The sequence below is a fragment of the Histomonas meleagridis genome (genome assembly GCF_020186115.1).
Source record: "Histomonas meleagridis strain 2922-C6/04-10x chromosome Unknown contig_60, whole genome shotgun sequence".
Classification (NCBI taxonomy): Eukaryota; Parabasalia; order Tritrichomonadida; family Dientamoebidae; genus Histomonas; species Histomonas meleagridis.
In genome coordinates, this window is record NW_027150903.1 from 343578 (window position 1) to 366613 (window position 23036).

Consider the following 23036-nt stretch of genomic DNA (forward strand, 5'->3'; position numbering starts at 1 on the left):
GTTTGAGAGTTTGAGAAATAGATAATTGATCACTAAAAATCTTTGAACCTGAATTTTTTGGAGAGATTTGTAATAAGCAAAAAAAATACATGGGTAAAACCAAGAAGAGAGAACACATCTGCGAGAAAACTTGGGAAACTTGCTAATAAATCAGTCAAAAACGATATAGAGAAATTCAACCGCGCCGCCTTTCCGTCAATTCATTGGTATAACTTTCGTTGAAACATGTTTTATTGTTTCTGCAATCGGAAGCTGTTTACAAAGCTGAAACGTAATGTTTTTATTAAAAAGTGTCAGAAAATTGCCTCGTTTATATGGTTGAAACACAGAAAAAAAATGATCGGAAGAAAGTGATTTTGCTTGTCGTCAAGGAAAGCTTTTGAAAGAAAAACTATCAAAAAGTTCGCATCAACACAATTAACAGACAACGTATTGAATTTTGAATGCAGTATTTATCCAAACAACCGTTTTTGTTTCATCGATCTGAAAAAAAGCTGTCAACAAAATAAACGGTCGTTTCAAATCAGAAAACCAATTTTCCCCATTTTCCACTAAGCTAAATTCAAAGAAATATAAATTAATAAATATACACATTCCTTTCAATAAAATTATCATAACTAAATTTTGTTATCTTATTTTTTTTATGAGCAAACTCCAAAAGTTCAAATAAAATATATATATATATATATATATATATATATAGAACTAATAATGGTTAATATTAATTTATATAATTTTTATATAGTTTTCATTCTGTTTTTAAGTTATACAAGATTTTCAATATCTATAGATCATAGCAAAAATTCCAAAATCTGTCTTTGCAATTTTTTATAATTTATTTGTTCTATAAACCGGATAATTCTTGATACAATATATTCATTATTGGAGGCTCTGGACAAAGAAGGAAAAATGACTTTTTGAATCGATATTAGGTTACAAATTCATCAAGATTCGTTTCTTTACGAGTGAGCGATACATAAAAAAAAGAATAACAAAATTATACAGAAAATAAAAATATTTTAAACATTTCTCTAACAATACTCGTATATAATAATTTTCATGTGGTTAATTGGGGAGTCCGTTTTAAAAAAAAATATTATATCTTCATTAAAATTTTCATTTGAAAAAATATCTTATAATTAATGATTTTTTAACACTTTGATTATGATTTAATTGTTAAATATAAAGAATTCAATTTCAAAAAAATGTTTTATACAATACAAACTGTTTGTATTCCAAATAATTCATTAATGAACATGAATGTCATTTGAAGCATTATAAGTTTCAATTATAATTGTGTCAGTTGTGAATTTTTTTTTAAATTTGCGAAAAATATTATCGATATGTTTATTATAAAAAATTCCCTTATTTTATATATAAATTAGGATATGAATTTAAAATTTATGGATAACTATTGCCTCCGAAAAAGTAATAATATTTGTTATACGGTCTATAACTGGTATCAAATCAATAACCATTCTTACAATAGGTCAAAAATTTAATCGAAATTTATTTCCTGATGGTGTACTTGGAGATTTGGCAAAAAGAATTTCAACTAATAGGTATTTTTTGCATATGGATAACGCCCGACCTCATTTGGTTCATGAAAAATTGGATGAATTGGGCATTAAAAGGCTTCCTCAACCGTTTTCGTCAGATCTCGCACCATCTGATTTTTTTCTGTTAGGATATTAAAAAAAAATGCTCGAAGGTGAGGAATTTGAAGATGAAGATCAACTTTTTCAAAAGGTTGAGGCATTACTGTATAGTATTTCTAAAGACACCTGCAGAGCCGTATATAATGAATGGATGAACAGACTTTTAATTACAATTGAAACTCAAGGTGAATACATAGCATAATAAATTTACAAATTTTCTTTTACTTTTTTTTTCATTGAAAAAAAGGCTGACGAACGCACTTTTTCCACCCCCTATAATTTATCATTTACTTTTAGTGTTTATGATTTGGATAAATTAGATTTACTATAATAATCATATAATAGAAGAAACATAAAATTTGCTAAATAACACAAAAGTTTGTATTTATTAAATTAATAAACAAATTATAATATTTTGTCTTAAAATATATTTATTTATATCTGACTGATAAATTTTTCTTCTTTGAAATCGTCTGCAAATGGATCTTCTTCAATATTTGAATTATTAATACCAACTGAAAATGTATTATCAATTTCATTAATTTTATTATTATTTTCATCTGAAATATTCATTTCTTCTTCATTTTGTTTCCGCTTCTTATTTTGATATTTAATCATAAATATTATGATTATCATTACAAATACAATAATTATTATAATTACAATAACAATTATAATGAGAATTAATGTATTATTATCATCATTGTTCATTATTACATCTTCGATATAAGAAATATAAAAAAAATTCGAATAATAAGTAAAATATTCTGGATAATATATAATTGTATAATTATAATATATGAAATCGACATAAATATGTTTAGTTTCAGATTCAATGAAAGTAACTGAATAAGATTTTAAGTTCGTATAATAATAAATTGATAAAGTTTTTATAAACGATAAAGAATAAGTTAAAGTAATAGTATTAACAAAAGTAAAATTCATTGAAAATGTATTAACATAAGTATTTGAATCAAAATTATTTTTTGATTTCGTAAATGTGTTTGAATTAGCAAATGTATTTATGTTAGTAAATGTATTTAGGTTAGAATAAGTATCTGAATTAGTGAATGTGCGTGTTGGCGGGAAACATTCGTCAAGTGTTGTTCCCTTAGTAATTTCCATATTTCCAAATGTTTCATTTTGATATGTTTCGATTGTCATAACTATTGTCGCATTTATATTAACAAATGCATCATTTCGTATTTCTGGTGAAATTTCTCCATTAAAATAAATACATTGAAGTGATGTACAATTAAAAAATGCACATGAATTAATATATTGAACATTTTCATCAATAAAAATTCTTTCTAAATTATTACAACTTGCAAAAGCATAATTCATAATAGAAATGACTGATTTAGGAATTGTAAATGTTTTACTTTTCATATTCGGATAACTAATAATATATGTAATTTCTTTATTATATAAAACCCCATCATTTTCATAATTCGAATATCCAATATTTTCTTCTGAAACATTAATAAATTGAAGTTTTGTACATTCTAAAAATGGATTCCCAATCGAAGTAACAGAAATTGGTATATAAATATTCACAAGATTTGTACATCCTCTGAATGCATCTGACCCAATACTTCGTACGCCTTCATATAATGTTATCGTTTCAAGTCCTGTACATTTATAAAATGCATTATCACTAATGGTATTACATCGAATTGTAATATTATTTAATGAAATACATTCTGCAAATGCTCCACCTCCAATTGAACTCATTAATTTATCTGGAAATTGGACATATTTTAATTGTTTACATGATGAAAATGCTCCACTACCGATATTTTCAACTGTTTCTCCAATTATTACTGTTGTTAACAAAGGCCATTCTCTGAATGCATTACTTTCAAGCTCCCCAACATCAATAATTATAACACGTTCTGTATCATTCATATAATCTTTTGAATAATCAATGAAAATCAGATATTGTGAGTGTTTTTGTCTCTTCGTCATATGATTGCTTTGTATTAACAAAAAATATAATCATTAAAATCAAAAAATATTTTGAAATTTTGTTTATTTTTTATCATAAATTAAATAACTTTTATAAAATATATTTAATAAATTGAAAAAGAATATTAAATATAATTAAAAATGAATTAATATATAAATTGTTAATTGTTGATTTAAATATGAAACAAAAGAAATTCCTCAATAAAATATAAAATATTTTGACTTTATTTATTATATAAATATCAAAATAAATTGAAATTTTCTTCAAAGTATAAATAAAGTGATATTTAAATTTAGAAAAAGAAGTTAATTCGAAACATTTTTTAAAGATATCATATGGTGTTATAAATGAATGACTTAATAAATGATAATATTTATAACTTATTTTATGAATCTTTTCATATGAGAAAAATAAAATTTTGTTATTTGAATGATTTTTGTTATTATTGAACAGATAATGAGGATATTCGTTATGGATCTGTTGATTTGATGTTTCATTTTTGTTTTTGAAATTTATATATTTTATATTTTTATGAAAAATATTTTCATCATGAAATGTGTTGGAAATAAAGTCAATAAAACGAATGCTGAAAGTCATTAATAGATATATTTCATATTTTTTCATCAATTTGATGATTGGAATTGGAAGATATATTCTTGCAAAAAACCTTCAAATTTTCATCAAAAATGTATGAAACCTATTGTTTTCCATCTGAAATTGAAATTGTCATCAAAAATTTAAGCGATACGAGTCATAAACAATGATAAGTGAGATGATAATGTTCTCTTTTCATTTTCGCTTTTAACTTGATACAAAATATTCTTGTAATCATATCAATTTTACACGCAAAACGATCAATACAACAATAATTCAATACCGAGCTTTCAAATAAAATTTTCAACTTTTCTATATAGTCATTTCAATTATTTTAAAATCTAGCTGCCTTTTACAGTCAAATTAAAATCTAATTCATTCAAAAACATTTTCACAGAAATTACTTTCACAAACAATGAACATTTTTAAAAAAAAATTCCTTATTGTTTTTTGATGACAGCTCCTTTCTTGTATCCAGTAGTATCTTAGAAATGAATTATATGTCCAAACAAATCGATTTATTCAAAAAGAAAATTTTAATATCATTTTGTAGAAGTTGTATTTGAATGCCTGTCTTCAAATAGTTGGATAGAGAAATTGTTTTGGTACAAAATGGCATTGAAATAAATTTAATATCTTAGAATTTCATAAAGTTGAAAGTAATTTGACACTAGGGGGTCATAAACCTTAATCAGGAGGGGAAATTCATCGGTAGTGCGATATACGATTACTTAGGTAGAATTAAAGTATGTTAAAAAAAATTAATTGCATAAAGATATGAAAACAAATTTAATATAAGAAAAATAACAAAATTTAGATCCATTTATAAGCAGCAGTCATTGGAGAAAATGTAATAACAATTGGAGATTTTGCATTTTATTGTTGTTCATCTGGTAATAAACGGTCGTTTTGTAAAAATGTATTTTTTCTTTTTACAGTCTGTCATACGGCCAAAGACTAATTTCAATAGGCATATGAAAAAGTAGAAATTTTAAATATTTCAAATATTGATAGAATAAAATCTCATTGATTGAAATTATCAAAGATTTTTGAAAGAGGATATTTTTTGAAAATATCGAGCCAAAGGCGTAAGAATCCAACTTCTTTGCCCCGAAATAGCAACCTTTAGCATTAATATTAATTCCTTCTTGTTCAAGAAGTAAACTATTATGTATTATCTAATCGAGATGTTAAAATAAGCGGAGTTAATATTTCAAATAATTTTCAAATATCATTACGCTTTTTTTGGGTTGTGTGTGCATAAGTTAAGTTATATTTTAAATACCCAAAGCATCTTACAATATCGAAAACGATTGTTCATTTTTTATGAACAATTCATTTATAATCGATTCTAAACACAAACAAAAATTATTATACACATAACTTTTATGTAAGTTGTGAATCGTTGAACAATAAAATACACATTTTTGTCATATAATTTGTACCAGGGATTTCGCTCCATTTTAACTTTTTCGTTGTCTTTGTGATGATTGTGATTTCGACTTCTCGAGATTTGGGAACTGGTGAAAACTTCACTTTCTTTGGCCCAAGCTTTGCTGTTCCATAATGGTTCTTATTGTTAAACACAAAGCCAAACGAAAGCGTTACTTTTTCGGCCATTGACAAAAAAAGTACTGAATAAGATTCATCGCACCATTTCTCAATAACAGGTGTTAAGCCTCTACCATCTGTGTTATAAAGAGTATATCTTAATTCATTTGGAGTCTCAGTAAGGATCAAACGTTCTGGATTAAGAAAAATTGCTAATGGAATCTGTAAGAAATCTGAGCTTATTTGGAAACCAACATATGTTCCCTTGTATCTTACAAACATGGAACAAATGTCTAAATAAGAGAATCTTTTCTTAAGAGACTGAGTTACCATTTCATTTGCTGAAATAAAAGAAAACATCTGGCTGAAATGGATAGCAGGATCAACAAGTTGATAAAATACAGAGCTTATTAATCGAGGAAACCATATTGGAACTGGTCCCGTTTCCTTTTTTTCGCCCAGCTCGAAAAGCCAGGTGTCAAAACCGCCAATATAGAGGTTGATCGATTTACGGTTTTCATCGGCGGAGTAATGGATCGATGATTTCGATTGGCCGCTTTTGAAGCGCTCAAAAAGCTCATGGCACATAAGGTTAATAAGGAGATGAACATATATGGAAGATGAATCAATTTCAAGCGTTTTGGAATTAATTGAAAAATAAAATGGACTTGATAAAGACCATTGAGGAGTGGAATCGGGATTTTGGGATATGATAATGGATGTTTTAGTATGTATTGATGTAACAACATGAATTTCAGTTTTCCCTTGTGATTCTCGTAATTCAAGTGGTATCTTCTTGGAAATGTTGGATAAGGAATGAAAATAACTTTGGCTATTTCTGATTTCATCACGAAGTGAAGAAGCTGTGGATAATAAAAATGAACTACACTTTTCTAAGATAGATCGCTTTTCGGCAATGGCATCAAATGAAGAAAATTCATAATCAGATTCTGGCTTGATTTTTTGGGTTGTTATTGAATTAACTTTTGAAATGTTTTGAAGAATCGAATTTACAGAATTTATATCTGATATTGCATGTGATAAATGCTGATAAGCATTGCCTATTGATTCGATGGCAGTAGGATTTTGCTCAATTTCTTCTTCTGTCGAATTATATTTCCAAAAGTTTTTGAATGCCTCAAAGTTAAAATTATTTTCTCGATGGATTTCAATTGGATCTTCATCACTGCTTTCAGCTGATGAATCATCAATAATTTGAACAGAAATCCAATTCATTTGTGCCCAAAAAAATAAAAATCCTAAACAACGGTTTATTGGAGCACCCCAACGAGACCGTTTTTTCAAAGAATGTATGATAACATATTTTGATAACTTTACATTCTTAAACCCTCTGACCAAAGGAATGCCTTCAGCCTCATATTGGGCTCTTTTACTTTATTTAATTCCTGTTGCAATCACATGTATTATCAATAACAGCTTCTCTTGGAACTTAGCAATAATAATTATAATATCAATCATTGGTTACTTTGCTCTGTTAATTTTCATTCCAAAGTGTATCCCATCACATATTCATGCACAACTCTCTGGTATTGATATCAACAAACAAGGAAGTATTAGAATTCCAGAATCAATGGGTCTTGAGACATCTTTCATTCTTATTTTATTACTTGTTGGAATTGCTTCATTTTCAGAAAGCAAAGATGCTCTTTACCCAGGAATAATTGCCATTATCATAACCACTCTTCTAGGCTTTGCTGATGATGTCCTGAATATTCCATGGCGTGTTAAGATTGTCATTCCTTTTATTTCATGTCTTCCCATTATTTTAGGCTATAGTGGTTCCACCACCATTTGTCTTCATGGCTTTTTATCACCATTAAAATCTCTTTTCAAATTTGATTGCATTGACATTGGACCACTTTATCTTGTCTATATTATCTGTCTTTTTGTTTTCTGCACTCATAGCATCAATATTTATGCCGGTATCAATGGACTTGAAGCTGGCCAATCATTTGTTGTTGGCTGTTTTCTTCTTTTCCATTGTATTTCATATTGGTCGTATGATGAAAACTCACGTGCAGCCGCGTGTTTATTAATACCATTTCTTGCCACGACTTTTGCTTTGCTTTATTTCAACTGGTACCCATCGCGTGTATTTGTCGGTGACACATTCACATTAACTGCTGGATCTGTTATTGCCGCCGCTGGAATCATCGGCCACTTTGCTGAGATGACTCTTTTGTTCATGTTGCCACAATTAATAAACTTTGTTTTCTCACTTCCTCAACTGATCGGAATCATAAAATGTGGAAGACATCGATTGCCGAAGTTAAACGAGAAATCATTAAAACTCGAAGGAAGAAAAGAGAACTTAAACGTAGTAAATTATTGGCTAATTTTGTTCGGCCCGAAAACAGAGAAAAGATTATGTTTGGAACTTGTCATATTCCAAGGAGTGTGCTGCATACTCGCGTACGTCGTGAAATATCTGTATAATAGAACAATGGCCCCATAAATATAAGTGTTAAATAAATATTTATTTAAACAAATTTATTTCTTTTCAAAATGTGAAATCTGATCTAAAATATTTTTCATATTATAAATCTTTATTTATGCTTATAAAAAAAAAATAAATAAGAAATTTTAAACAAGTAGAATTGGATGATTAAATTATGATAAAAATTCATTTATAGACACAAAATGTTTAATTACATTAGGAAAAGTGGCATTGACAGGTTTACACTCAAAAAATTCAATATGCACTTTTTCAGGTTATAAATGGCGGGTTTTTAAAATCAGGGCATGAGCGAACAACCAAAGCAAGGACTGCTAGAAACTCCAGAAGCAAATTCCCCTCTATGCCACTTAAATGAAATCCTCGCACATCAAGAAATTGTAAATCCATCGTTTGAAACGTACATAAATTCAACAACTCCAGAACTCAATCCTGAGAAAAAGAGAATAAACGGAAGACTTTCTGGCTTTAATCCCAAGGAAAGTCTTGTTTGGAAGGAAATCACAAGGAGATTTGGTGTGAATATTAAGCAACCAGAACTTGTAAGTATAGCAACAGTTTTAGCAAATTCTGCAAAAATAAAGTTAGATCGAGATGCCAAACGGAGAAAAACAGTACTTATCAAATGGTTTGATGAGAATTATCCTCTGATTTCTCCTTATCTTGATTATGTTGTTCTGCAAGATCCAAACGGTAATCCAACTAACTAATATTTTTTTTTTAAATAAAATTTATTCACATACAAAGCCATTATTTATTGCATACTTGGGTATTTAGCCATAACAATTTCCTTTTTTGGTTCATCATTCTGCTTTGATTGTACAGTATCAATTGATATTGGAGGAGGGGAGATTGGGAACAGTTCAAATAGACGATTTTTGGTATCTGGATTAAAATAATTTTTCGCTGTTTCTGCAACATAACGTATATAACCGCCGACATCGTTTAACGGTGGAATTTTTTTCTGTGGAATTGTTGGTAATGGGACTTTGTGGCTGATGCAAAAGCTGTTAAACTTTGGTATAGCTAAAACTTCGCGATAAGAACATAATTCATTGTACTTTTGTTGGAATTGTAAAATTGCTTTTGGTCCAAAAACAAGATTAAAAGAACGATAAATAGATTCACTAAGATCTTTTGCTTGTCGTATTAACATCATTTTTTGCTCAGCAATATAAAGACCTGATGCAACTTGTTGGATTACATGTGCATACCCATGAATGGAAACTGTAGCAAGGGTCCCAAGCTTTGAATAGTAAATAGATTCGGAAGATGTATTCTTAGATCGAATATATCCCAGGATAATTCGAAATTGGCTTTCGTCTGTGTTCTGATTTGTTTTCATAAATTTTCACACCGGAAAAACGGACGTTTATATTGAAAATCGATATTTAAACGGTCGAATTAATTACTGCTAAGAACTTTCAAGAATAACACCATAGTTTAAAACATATATTACTATAATATATTATTTATATATTCTTATACCTTAGTAGATGATATCACTAAAAAAATTCGTTTTTATTTATAAATAAATATTAATATGCATTAATGCTTTAAAATAATTTGAGATTATTAATCTTGCTTTAAAGTTTTAATGAACTTTTAAATTGCTAAGCATCTTTATTAATTCTGTATCTTGGTGATTGTAAATAATAGTTAACTAGTTTGTTTTTCTTCATCAGTTAACTTGAAATCCCAAATGTTCAAATTTTCAATTATACTTTCGTTTCTAACTAATTCCGAATTTACATTAGTTGAAGAGCTTGATAGCTTTTATTTGATTATTACGTGAACTTCAACTTGATTAACATTTGGGATAACCTTGACATAAAGCAGAGGTCAAGGATGCGTTCAGCATAGGAGCTTGAATCAATTGCATTAATGCACGCCATAAACCATAGTAATCTCCATATGGTTGAGAGATCGAGATAACCAAGGCATAACATCTTCATTGGTGTTTCAAAGGCCTTCTTTACGTTATCATAACATGCATCTTGAATTAATTAATATATATCACTAAGAACTGGTTTGTTTGTTTACAATCTTGGCCTTCTGGAACTTGATAGACACAAGCCTTCGAGTGGCACTTCAACGCATTCTTTAAAGTGATGTTTTGCACTAAAGTGAAACAAAACAATTGTTTTTGAGGGTTTCCACTTATTAATTTTTAACAACACATTGAAAAAACGAAAACCGTTAAAGTGAAAAATTACCGTGAATTTGGGAACTTTTTGTGCATAGATCGATTACTTTTCATTCAATTTAATAGCAGAAAAAACAAGCACCACCTCAATATTAAATCAAAGCTCTTAATACCAACAATAGGACAGATGTTCTATTTATTGAATAGTAATGTATATAAACAATTTTACATGAAAACGACTTTCATTACATTTATCAATTTTAGCATAATTTAGCAAAATTATTCTAAAAGAAACAAAAAATGTTCTGCAATGAAAGTGGAAAATTAGCTGAAATTAAGAAATGAATCAACAAATCTGAAAATCATGTCTGGTTCAATTGATGTGGACTCAGAAGTTAACCTATATAAAGCTAAGCGTTTTGCTTCAAGTGATAGTGATGCTTCTTCAAGAGCAACTGCCGCATCGTGAATGTTATCTCCAACAAATGTAGTTGTTGGTGGAAATTCCCATGCAGCATCGATCTGTTTAGAAGCTAAAGTTTGTTTTGCCTTTGCCAACACACCACGGTTTGTTATTATTGTATGTTCGTACATAACTAAGTCTTTTCCAATTTCTGCAATGATAGAATCACATATTGAAGCTTGATTCATTTCTAACCTGCTTTGTATATCAGGAAATTCCTCAAATGTAATTAAATCATTTTTATGATTTTTAAATGAAGTACGAATTGACACCCACTTTGTTGCATTATCTTTTAAAGCGTTTACATACGTCTTCATGTTGTCTTCTGCTGTTTTTAGATCGATTTGAATTTTTTTTAACGCATTCATTGGCTCTCCTAAAACCGTTTGAAAAAGTTGATCAACTCACAGTTTGAATTGAAAATGATCCTACAGAGATCTTGTATCAAAAAGCCGAACATTTTGAGAGGATGGTGTTTAAAGTGTCATATTAATTGAAAATAATTGTTTTTTTGTGTTGTTTATCTAACAGAATTCTGTTCAAACGATAGGAAAACCACCATTTTCTCAAGCTTTTCAATTGCAGCTACGCATCAAAAACTTGCAACACCTACAACTTGAAACAACGTATTGACGAAATTATCTGTAACAATTTTTATTTATATCAACAGTACATTTGATCAAGATCGAACCTTGGTACTTACCCATTTACACATTTCCAATATTTTTTCGATATCTCCATTTCTTATAAAAATTCCTTCTTCATGCTTCAGAAGCTTTTCAACTTCTAAATCCAAACTTTCTAATTTTTGAACACCAAATTCTTGTATGATTTCTTCACTCGTCAATTCAACAAATCCAAAAGATCTAAAATTTCCTTGCCTATGGAAGAGGGATCCATCAACTGTCTTGATCCCTAAGAGCCTTGCAAATCTGTATTTAGAAACTTGAAGAACCTCGTTTGATATCCAAGATACACCAACATATGGCAAATATTCTGGATACATTTCTCCCAATTTTATTGCATTATATAGCTTATGCAGGAATCTACAGTTCGGGTTATTCTTCTTTTGGAAGTAATCTCCAACAATACTTCCAAACGAATAATATTGATTTAGGAAATACTTGTGAGGAATGAATCCCATCTGACATGGATTAATCTGCACAGTGTAATTATGGCAAAGTTGGGCAAATTTCTTGTCTTCATCTGAATTATCAGGGAGATATATAGCAAGAGAATTTTGCCCAACTTCAAACGTCTTGTGCTTCAACGCGCCCGGCTCAGAAGTCTTGGGCTTTGTGCATTGTGATTTCTTTCTTTGTGGAGAAATTTGTGGTATGGGCAATTCTCTTCTTGAAACCGAAACACTACCACCTGGAATGGGCATAGCATTTGGCAATATTCTAATTTTTTGAACTTGTGGAATTTTCATATTTTCAAATACTTGAAAATTATTTTGTTGAATGGTAACCAAGATTGGGTTTACGCAAAAATTTTGTTTTTGTTTCTTTAGTTTTTTTGGTTTACCATTCTTTTGAAAAGAAATTTCCATAGGTTTAATTAGATTACATGGTAAACCATTATTAAAGGCATTGTAATAACACAAAAAAGGCGTAATGAATTCAGATGGATTGCTTGGCTGCTTGAGAGAATAATCAAGACTCTGATTTCGTTTGCTCATTATAGCCACTTTTCCGGGTATTTTGAGTAAGAGATTCAAAACCGTTGGTTTTTGAATTATTTTGTGAGTCAACGAGGATTTGAGGCAACGATACAAGTTTTTCAGCGCTTAAAAAAATATTTTGTAAAAATCTGGAATTGAGAAGTTTACAAATGTTTTACAAAAAAATGTCTTAATATTTCTTATCAAAAAGGATGTCTTGTATCGGATTAGAAATAATAAACTATTCAAAAACACATTTATTCGTTTTTATTAAGATAGACATTTACTTTAATAAATCAAGACGTATCGGCTTACAAATCAAAGTATTAATAAACGATGTCTTTTCGCTAATTAGCGTTCTTTTTTGGTTGCCATGAAACTTTTAAATCATTCGGAAATTGAAAAATTATTGTCTGTTTGGCACTTTTATCTTACGAAGATTTTGGAAAAAACCTCTTGTGCAAAGTTTTTTGGGGAAAATAATTCAAATTAAAAAACCGACTTAATTCAAATTTGAATTAAAAGACCTTTGAAAATTTTTCTGGTTTGTCCTAAGAAAATAAGGAATATGTTTATCATGCAGTATATTAATCATATTTCCTTTATTTTTGAGCAAAGAACAACTGGGAAATGTGTGTTTTTAAGCATGAGATTTTGTGCTTAAAAACACACATTTTCTAATTGTGACAATAAATTTTTTAATATACAGGTTTTTCTTGTTAGTCCTAAGGTGGGTTTTTTTGCATTTTCTTCAGATTACAATTTTGGTTACCACATTTTGACTTAATTTTATCATGTGATTATTATCATATTTGTATCAAACAAATTGTATGAAATCCATATTAAAATTCTAGAAAACTGAACAGGCATAAAACTTATTACATACTGTTTTATGCTCTTAATTTATATAATTTTTGTCATTTATATAAAATGCCTATAGGCAATATAAAAAACGATGAAAACTCCTTCTCAATAACTCATAATTACTATTTAAATATTATTTTTAATTTTTAAATGTTTATATTTTATTAACACAAATTTTCATGTTTTGATCAGAAACCGAAGACGCCCTTTGACTTTGCTGCTGGTGCTGATCTTTGCCATTGCCTCACTGCAGCAGCTGTTTGTTGCTTGTTACAGCCCACCAGCTCCAGTATCAAAGGTATCAATTGTGCTTTCTTTTCATCATCTTGCAAGAAGAATTGCAGCAAAACTCTTTTTAAATATTTATCTGTAATTTTCTTTTCGTTTTTCATTTTTCTTTCTTCCAATTTTATTCTTTTATCCAATTCCAATGGCTCCAAATCGACAACAATCGATGGCTTATCCATTTCTAATGTTATTTCTTTATTTCTTTCCTTTTCATCTTTCAGAATTCGATTTTGTTCCAATAAAGTCGAATATATTCTGTTCGACTTTTCGATCATTTGTTCGAGTTTTAGATTTCTTTCTTCGATTTCTTTTGTTGCTTTTGAATTTTGCAGTCTCATTTGCAATTCCTTAATTTGCGTTTCATATTTAGTTACAGTGTTTATTAAATCAGATGTTGTTGAATCAATTGTTATGTTTCGTTTGGTGTCAATGTTTTGTTGAAGTTCATTTTGTAGCGCTTCGATTTCTTGTTGCTTTCGTTGATCAGATTTAACTGCGCGTTGAACAAGCGTCTTAAGCTTTGATATCGTCGCGTCTTTTTCTTTTATTAATGATTGGAGTTGTTCAGTCGATGGCTCAAGTTCTTTTGCGTTATAATATGTTGTAAGTTCTTCAACACGCGATTGAAGTGATTCGTTTTCTTGTTCGAGTTTTTGTTTGATTTGTTTTAATTCGTCGTTTTCAGATTCAAATTGTTTTATTGCAAATGAATTTTCTGTAATTTGATTTGATTTATTATTTAGTTCTGTTGTTTGAATTTTCATTGCGTTATTTAATTCGAAGTTTTTTGTTTTGAGATTTTCGTTTTCTTGTTCAAGTTTCTGTTTCATTTGTTTTAATTCATTGGTTTCAGTAACAAATGTTTGAAGTTGTTTTATGGTTTCAATGTTTTCATTAATTTGTTTTGTTTTTGATTCAATTTCTTCGTTTTGTAATTTGATTTTATTGTTTAATTCATTGTTTTGCGCTTTAAGTATTTCGTTTTCGTTTGTTTTACTTTCGATTTCTGTATTAAGTGTTTTAAGTGTTTCGTTTTCCGTTTGCGATTGTTTGGTTTCGAGCTCATTTAACTTTTGTTTGAGTTTATATATTTCGTCTTCTTTGATTTGGTTATCAGAGATTTGCTGCTTTAACGAGTTCGAAAGTGATTCTTCGCGTTCTTGTGACATAACAAGATCTGATTCAAGTTGCGAATGTTTACGTTGGAAATCTTCTTTGATTTGGTCGATTAAAAGTTTTTCTTTTGCAATTTCAGCGTTTTTTTCTTTAAGTTTTCGAATAATTTCATCGTTTTCGTTTTGTTTAATTTCGTAACTTTGAATTCGTTGTTGAAGATTGCGAATTATTTCTTCGCTTTCGTTTTGTTTTGTTGAAGAACTTAAATTAAGTTTTTCCAGATTTTGATTCATTTCGTTGATTTGCTCTTTGTTTTGTTGATTTAATTTAATAAATTCATTTTGCTGTGAACGAATTTCTGCGTTTTCTTTTGTTAATTTTTCGTTATTTAATAAAAGTTCTTCGATTTGAGATTTAAGTGATTTGATTTGTTCTTCATTGTCTTGATTACTTTTTTCATTTATAAAATTATTTTCTTTAATTTTATTGATTTGTGTTTGTAATTCTTCGAGTTGTGATTTTAATGAGCTATTTTCAAGTGATAATTCATTATTTGTTGATTTCATATTTTCGATTTCTGTTGTAAGATTTTGATTTTGTTCTTCATACGACTTTTTTTCTTGCTCAAAAACATTTAAAAGAGCTTCTTGTTCTTCAGTTGATTCTGATAATCTTTGTTCAAGAAAATTATTTCGTTGTTTTAATGTTTCGAGTTCTTGGTTAAATTGTTCTGTTGATTCGTTTTTGGTTGAATTGTTGGAATTTATCTCTAATTCTTTCTGTTCTTTTTCTTTTAATAATGAACTTATCATTTCTTGTAATGATGAGTTAAGTTGTGCATTGCTTTCTATTTCAAGTTCTTGTGATTTGACTTTAGATTCAAGATCTTTTGTTTTTTGTTTCAAAGCCTTTTTCCCTTCAATTAATTTTTCGCATCTATTAAATAACCCGACGCATAGTTGCTGAAGATTTTTTACATCTGTGATTCTATAAATTACATCAGGAGATATCTTCACTGTTTTAGACATCCGCCTTTAAGTGACCGTTAACTCAAAAAAATAAAAAAAAATTCATTTCCACTGATCCAAATTGCTAAACACTCTGCTTATAGCTTCTTTAGTATGCTAAGCAATAAAAACTTTAATTCGCTAACAAAGTCATTTTCATTGAATTTTTGAAATTAAACAAAATTTTCAAAATAACTATTTGAAATTTACTTAAACAAACATAACTTTGAGTTTCCATTATAACATTTGAATGTTGGGATCGGAGGTACACTTGAGCATGACCGAACTGCAGCGACTCTCCCAGACGTCACCTTCTTCACGTGCACCTTACACGACGACGAGACCACCAGCGGCTCTATGAACGATTTCCTTTTCACTTTCGTTCTTGCCGATAAGAGATGAGGGGTCTGAAAAATGCTCTTTTCAGGCGGTGGCATAACATTTTGCGAGAAGAAATCTTGTTGAAGAAGAATCTGTAGTGGCATTCTTTTCAATGGGTCAACTTGCAGAAGACAATTTATGATATCTGCAAATGGTTTGGAAACCTTATCAGGGATGCTAAAATCGGCATTTCGAATGGAATTCTCAAGAGACGCGGCACTAGTGAAGTCCCATGGATATTCACCAGTGGCTAAAAAGTAGAATGTGACACCAAGTGCCCATATATCACCAAGCTTAAGGTCATACTGTGTGGTATACCAGGCTTCAGGGGGAAGAAACGCTTTAGTTCCGGTCATTGATGTGGTAGATGTTGCATTTGAGATGAGATCTGCAAGTCCAAAATCTGCTAACTTGATCCGACCATATTGATCAATAAAGATATTGGATGGCTTGAGGTCCCTGTGAGCAATTTCGTTACTGTGACAAAAAAGAAGTGCTTGAATAATTTGAGAGCAAAATCGGGCTAATGTTTTGTCATCAGGTGGTCCATTTTTTGCAACAAAGCCATCTATGGTACCACCATTACAATACTCTAAAATTAGAAACATTGCTTCATCACATTCAAAATGATCATATATTGATATTACATTTGGGTGGAAAATGGTCATGAGACTATTAACTTCTCTTTCATACTGTTTACATTGCTTTTCAGGTTGTCTGTAGTTTCGCTCAATAATTTTTGCAACAAAGATTTGCTTGTAATTTCTGCTAAAAACTTTGAAAACTTTGGAAAATGACCCATATCCAACTTTTTCGCCCAAGTCATACCCATGCTCATCAAGAATTTTCTCAAGCCGGAGCATGACAAAAAATATCAATCCCCTATTTGAATTTTGGGAATAGACCAGTTCGCCCTCTCAAATATAACGGTTGAAAAAGTATTTAACGGTTTCTAAAAAAAGGCCAAATATTTATCCCTTTGATTTTTTAAAATTGATAGGTTAATTTTACCAAGAATGCTCTCAAAATACAACGATTAAACACAAAAATTTGTGGCAGTTTCTTTAAATTATTTTGAAATTGAACTGAAGTATTGAAATATTTGAAATGCTTTAACCGGTTAACCGGTTTCGGCCAACTGTTTTGGTGATCATCAAGGAAAGATGTTTTTATCTCCTCTGAAAAGTAGACGAATATCTGTGTCGTGGGCATGTATCTATAATCAAACGCTAGGTACCTTTAACAAATGGAAAGATTAACGAAAAATTAAAAATCAATTTAGAGCTCCTTTTGAAATTGATAAAACAAGCGTTACCAGTGCGTGTTGGTTATAAAATAATTCATCAATACCATGAAAAATATATATATACATATATTAATTTTTGAAGAGTATATTATTGAATTACTTATTATATCTTAATAAAACTGATCCGGTTTGAACAAAAAATAATATGAGTATGATAAAATAACGTTATAATAACATTGAATACAGATTGGGATTTTCTGATAAAAACCAAAAAGTATATTTCAAACGTTGCTTTTGAGTTATCTACGGAAACAATGAATGCTAGAACATGATCTAGTTCCGATTTGCCCTTTTTTTAAGTGAATAAAATAACGAATTGCCACTTTTTGTTATTGGGGTGGCCGCCAAAATGAAAATTGCAATTTTTCTCTAATCATATTTTCAAAAAAATGCAGCATTAATTTAACTTATTCACAGAAAATAAAAGGATTTACATAAAATTTTTGCTGGCTAGAGGGTTTGATGTTAGCGTTAACATTTAACTTTAATAATGAAATTTAATTTGCTTCTTAAAAAAAAAGAAAAAGAAAAAATTGATTTCAACAAATACCCTACCATCTAATTAAAAATATTGATGATAAGAATCAAGAAATATCAATGTACTTTCCTTTAACATTCCAATTCTAATATGAAAATATTATATTCATAAAAATTTCGATTATGAAAAATATTATTCAAATTTGTTTAATTTTTTTATAAAAAAAATTTCTTTCAGTTCAGCCTTTTATTTACTTTGCATAGCAGATGGCTGGGCATTTGACGTTGGACTTTGGGTTTTTGCAGAGTTTGCAGATGGATGGAACATTGAAACGAACCATGTTTTCATCTTCGTTCTTGAGTTGGCCAATGACTGAGATGACTTTGGAACCGATTTTGACGATCTTTGTGACAACCTTGACGACTTTACCGAGCTTCTTGAAGATCTTCTTAAAGCTGAATTTGTTTTCTCCATATTCTGGAGCTTCTTCGATTTCATAGTAAATATCATACTCTGAATCTTCTTCTTCATCTTCATTGACAAGTGTATCAACGGCATCAACAACATACCTGATAACCTTTATAACTTTCTTGACACTGACTTTATTTTCTCCTGGGATTTGTTCAGCGATGTAGTAGGTTTCAACTTCCTCATCTTCGTCATTATTTAAGGCAGCTGTGGTTTTGTAAATTGGGATGATTGGTTTTGTTGGGAATGTTGGTGTTGGTGTTGGGATGATTGTTGGGATCTTTATTGACCTTAAAGCAAGGAAAGCAAAGAACATAATGGCAAATTGACGATTGAGACCGTTAGTCAATTGAATTTTTTTTACGAGCGTATCGTTCGAATTTTGTATTGACTTTTTGAATACATACTGTGATAATAGCTGTAAGTTCTGGCATTTGTCAGACGATAGGATCTTGTTTGATTGTCATTTGACGTGTGAAAATAATTCTGTGGGCGTTTCGAAATTAAGACTTTATACCCTGAATTTTTATATGGGCTCTTGTCATCTGACATGACAAAATTACAGGCCACTTCACCTATCGATTTTATTCGAAGATCATTTTTCATCTTCCATGCTCAATGATCTACTTCAATAATTCAAAGCGAGAACTACAATGTTCGTTATAAGTTTTGATGGGTGTATAATAATTAGCAATTCAAATTGTGGTGAAATTTAATTAAATAAAAATTTATATTATATATTGACAGAAGGGTCAACGATTAACTTAATAAATCATTTTATAAAATTTGAATTAATATATGTATTAACCTCATATTCAATTTATATCAGCAAATATATTCATCAATAAATATATTAATTAATTATCAATTTTAACTTTTATGAACAAACTATATGAATATTGATTGATATTGCACTATTAGAAATAAACTTTTGAACATTATTTTTTTCAGCATGAAAAATCCAATTAAAGAAATAAAAAAATTTAATGAATATCCATTACAATAAAATAAATTAACATTTATTTCGATTTTGTTATGTTACTTAAATTTAACGTTTAGAATTGAGTCTCCATTTTCGAACCATTCTTCTTTAGTTACTAAGAAATGAGGGAAAATCGAAGAAGAAGAAAATATTGACCCGCCCGTCCAAACCTGGTTTTCATATCCAGTGAGATTATGCATTGGGTAAAGTACTCTGACATCAAATATTGGATCTGCAACTGACTTCAATTCCTCTTGGACTTTGTCTATAAACGAGCTAAGCCTTGAGAACCCTCCGCTTGATACTATATTGTTCCATAATTTCCTTTTTGATGTATCACTACATTCATTGATAGAACTTGATATCAGTTGTGGAAGTGGCATCACTGTATCCTCTTCTGAGTCACCTTCAAGTTGATTAAAGTGAAGATTTGAAATTAATGTCATTTCTGATTTGAGATCAATTGGTCTACCATTCAAAAAATACAAGAAGTCCTCATCAATAACACTACTAGCAAACGAGCAACAATTTTGTAGGATTTCGGTGAGTGTTTTTCTTCTATTTAATTCAAATTGACTTTGTGTCCATATATCATTTTTCGGATCGACCGCAATATTTCTAGAACCAAGTTGTTGCAACAAAAGCTGGGTTAACCCATACCCACCAATTGGATGAACCTTGATTTGGTCATATTGAGGCTTGCCTTCGATCACTGGGACCACCCTTAAACAGGACCACCCGAAATCGACGACGGTTGCGGTTTGGAGGCATTGTGCGTATGCCGATAGGGCAGCGTCGTTTGAAAGAGAAACCGATGAGAAATTAACGGTCTCGAACCCTACCTCACAAAGAGCGTGTTGCCACATGATTCTGTGGTCTGGAGTTGATGCTAAGTGTGAAGGACACGTAAAAAGAGCTGACATATCAGATCCTTGTGCACTCATTTGTGAAAGTGACCATAAAAAAAAATCAGATAACAAATTTCGATCTGAAAAAGAATAAGAATCATTGACAATATTGACAATTTCTTCACTTTTGTTTTGTTGTAAAATATTGCCAAAAGAATGAATCTGTGTAACATCTGATTGTGTTATATGGCAAACAGAAGGAATTGAAATTGTTGGAAAAGCATCACCAGAAAATCCTGCACGAATCATTGAAGATCCAAAATCATACACGAGGGTATTGTTGACATTCTCCAAGCAATTCATAATGGTTATAAAAAAACGTTTAAAATATTTGAATGCATAAACGGCTTCATCAAAATGTTTTTCTTTTTCTTTTCACATATTAATATTTCAAATTATAAACACATATTTATTATATGAGGTTAATCATCAGATTGTGTTTTAAGTAAGCTTCTTCTCCAAGGAAATTGGTGAATATTGTTTAAACAATATATGATACTTTTCTTGTCCAAATGTGTCCCAAGTTTGGAGTTTTGATTTTATTCTCTCCTACTTCAACTCTCTTAGTGAAGAATTCAACATGAAGCTTTTTGTTAATGCAATAACAATTAGACGATTACTTGAATAATTGCTTAAAATTTATGGTTGACTTACAGTTGTCTGTCTTTTCTCATTTCCTCTAATTATTTCGTTATTAATTTGGTAAAATACGTTTTCTCTTCTTGGTTGAGTTCAATAAAAAGTCAATGAAAAAAATTAATTAATCTCTAAAATGTTTATAAACATACACATGATCATACATGTATCAATGTAATCGCTTAATTTTTGTTTTGGCTTAATTTCTTGATTTTATCGGTACAATTTTTTAATTTTTGAGAAATTTCAATAACTTCGGTAAGCCATCCTTCTTCTTGTGTAGCTTTTATTTTCCGGTAAAGTTTAAAAAATTCTTTCTCACATAAATCTGCTGCACCTATAAAATACTTACTATCTTTGTTAAATTTTCTACAATTGGAAAAAATTTTCTTTATGTCTTTGGCGTACTCATGTGTTGAACGATATTCGCCATTTTTAAGCCTCCTTTCCACTGTATCAAAATCCATTGGTCTTTGAATTACATTTAAGTAACCAGGTATTGACCTTGCGTCAATTGTCTTAAAGATCTGGCCAAGAGGTGTTTTTAATAATTCACGAATAATTTTTTGACATTCTTTCACTTGATAAGAATCCATATTTTGATATTAATAAATAAACGGTCACAAACGTTATGTCACATTTCGAATAAGTCATTGAAAAAATACTACATTTTCTCTTTTAATGAGAAAGAGAAAAATATAATAACAAAAATTTGTTTTTCTAATTTGCTGATTACTAAACATTTTATGCTATTGCTTGACTAAAAAATACAGGAATTGAATGCATTATTAATTATGTGTTAAATATTCCTCAAATGATATAATCAAAATCTAAAACAAAACCTTTGAAAATTAACATAGATATAAAACGATATTAATTTTTTATTATGATTCATAATCATAATGAAAATGCGATTCGTGTTCTATACAGAATATATCTTTGGTCTATTAATAAATAGCTTCTGAAACATTTTTTCCAAAAAAGATCCACTTAAATTCGTACATTCTTCAAAGGTAAAAGAACCAATTGTTGTAACTGAATCACTCATATAAACAGAGGTAATATTTGTTTATTTACTAAAAGCAACATCTGGAATATAATGTGAACGTTACTTCAATTTAAATTGAAGTTGTGAAAATTGTTATGTTTTTAACTGAAAGCACAAGAAACGTCTGTACCGGCTTATAAAAAACGCTGTATTTTTTCAGCGGTGTCAGGATGCCATCTTTCAAAAAGCAAAACATTACGGTTTTCATGCTTGTCAATTATCAAAAATGACAAATGGTTTGAACTGTTGTTTTTTATCGAAACATTATAGGAAAATTGTTGCACAAATCTTTCACGTTTAAATGTACAGCTGCACAAAGAAATTTCGACCAATGTTAAGATCGTACGTAAAAGCAAATAATCCTTAGAACCTTTTTTAATGATTTTTAAAAAATTAATCTCATAATCATATCTTTTTTATTGAGGATTTTGATCATTTGCACAACCGAAAATCAGCACTCAAAAATAGGTAACGTTTTGAATTTATAAACGTTCATCTTTTAGCCAATGGATGAAAGAATTGCTCCAATTTCTTGCTGTTCACAGTTTTTTCCATGTTCACCTGACTTAGATCCATCCATGTCTATTACATGTTCTATTCCAGAAGTTATAATCTCTACATATGTCGAAAAAAAATGCAAATGTGGTGCGTATTTACTTCCACAAGAGCTCTTTTGTCCAATATGCAATCCAGAAAAATTCTTCCTTAGGCGCCAAAAAACTTTTTTTGATATTTATCAAATATCAAGTAATAATGGAAATCCGCCTCGAAGTATATTACTTTTAATTGATTTGGATATTCCATCTGATGATTTAGGCAAGCTTGTCAAGTTGCTAATAACAAATTTATCTCTTCCAGAAAATTCAGAAATCGCAGATATGATGTTTTTCACAGCTTTTATTGGAAATTCCGTTTCAATGATACGTCATAAAGAATCTGAGCTTACTTTTTCCTCTATTGACTGCATCGGTGATTTAATGCGTTTTGCTTGTCAATTTTCATTTCTTTCAACATACTTAGAAGTTGCCACCACA

At 29.6% G+C, this 23036-nt stretch overlaps 9 protein-coding genes across 9 annotated transcripts; 2 read left to right on the forward strand and 7 right to left on the reverse strand.

Moving 5' to 3' along the window:
- Positions 1-5607: 5607 nt before the first annotated feature.
- On the reverse strand, positions 5608-7008 carry GO595_008205 (uncharacterized protein; the record flags this gene model as incomplete). Its single annotated transcript, XM_067921754.1, has 1 exon — positions 5608-7008. One exon carries the CDS (start codon positions 7006-7008, stop codon positions 5608-5610), a length of 1401 nt encoding a protein of 466 aa, XP_067771684.1.
- Positions 7009-7084: 76 nt separating this feature from the next.
- GO595_008206 (UDP-N-acetylglucosamine--dolichyl-phosphate N-acetylglucosaminephosphotransferase-like) lies at positions 7085-8248 on the forward strand (the record flags this gene model as incomplete). Its single annotated transcript, XM_067921755.1, has 1 exon — positions 7085-8248. One exon carries the CDS (start codon positions 7085-7087, stop codon positions 8246-8248), a length of 1164 nt encoding a protein of 387 aa, XP_067771685.1.
- Positions 8249-8535: 287 nt separating this feature from the next.
- On the forward strand, positions 8536-8958 carry GO595_008207 (uncharacterized protein; the record flags this gene model as incomplete). Its single annotated transcript, XM_067921756.1, has 1 exon — positions 8536-8958. One exon carries the CDS (start codon positions 8536-8538, stop codon positions 8956-8958), a length of 423 nt encoding a protein of 140 aa, XP_067771686.1.
- Positions 8959-9002: 44 nt separating this feature from the next.
- Positions 9003-9593, reverse strand: GO595_008208 (uncharacterized protein; the record flags this gene model as incomplete). The annotated part of the gene is made up of 1 exon (XM_067921757.1): positions 9003-9593. The coding sequence occupies one exon, from the start codon at positions 9591-9593 to the stop codon at positions 9003-9005; it is 591 nt and encodes a 196-aa protein (XP_067771687.1).
- A 1125-nt stretch (positions 9594-10718) lies between these two features.
- On the reverse strand, positions 10719-11045 carry GO595_008209 (uncharacterized protein; the record flags this gene model as incomplete). The annotated part of the gene is made up of 1 exon (XM_067921759.1): positions 10719-11045. The coding sequence occupies one exon, from the start codon at positions 11043-11045 to the stop codon at positions 10719-10721; it is 327 nt and encodes a 108-aa protein (XP_067771688.1).
- A 2527-nt stretch (positions 11046-13572) lies between these two features.
- Positions 13573-15816, reverse strand: GO595_008210 (viral A-type inclusion protein; the record flags this gene model as incomplete). Its single annotated transcript, XM_067921760.1, has 1 exon — positions 13573-15816. One exon carries the CDS (start codon positions 15814-15816, stop codon positions 13573-13575), a length of 2244 nt encoding a protein of 747 aa, XP_067771689.1.
- A 185-nt stretch (positions 15817-16001) lies between these two features.
- Positions 16002-17039, reverse strand: GO595_008211 (CAMK family protein kinase; the record flags this gene model as incomplete). Its single annotated transcript, XM_067921761.1, has 1 exon — positions 16002-17039. The coding sequence occupies one exon, from the start codon at positions 17037-17039 to the stop codon at positions 16002-16004; it is 1038 nt and encodes a 345-aa protein (XP_067771690.1).
- Positions 17040-18210: 1171 nt separating this feature from the next.
- On the reverse strand, positions 18211-18744 carry GO595_008212 (uncharacterized protein; the record flags this gene model as incomplete). The annotated part of the gene is made up of 1 exon (XM_067921762.1): positions 18211-18744. One exon carries the CDS (start codon positions 18742-18744, stop codon positions 18211-18213), a length of 534 nt encoding a protein of 177 aa, XP_067771691.1.
- Positions 18745-19466: 722 nt separating this feature from the next.
- Positions 19467-20354, reverse strand: GO595_008213 (Actin family protein; the record flags this gene model as incomplete). The annotated part of the gene is made up of 1 exon (XM_067921763.1): positions 19467-20354. One exon carries the CDS (start codon positions 20352-20354, stop codon positions 19467-19469), a length of 888 nt encoding a protein of 295 aa, XP_067771692.1.
- Between the last annotated feature and the right edge of the window lie 2682 nt (positions 20355-23036).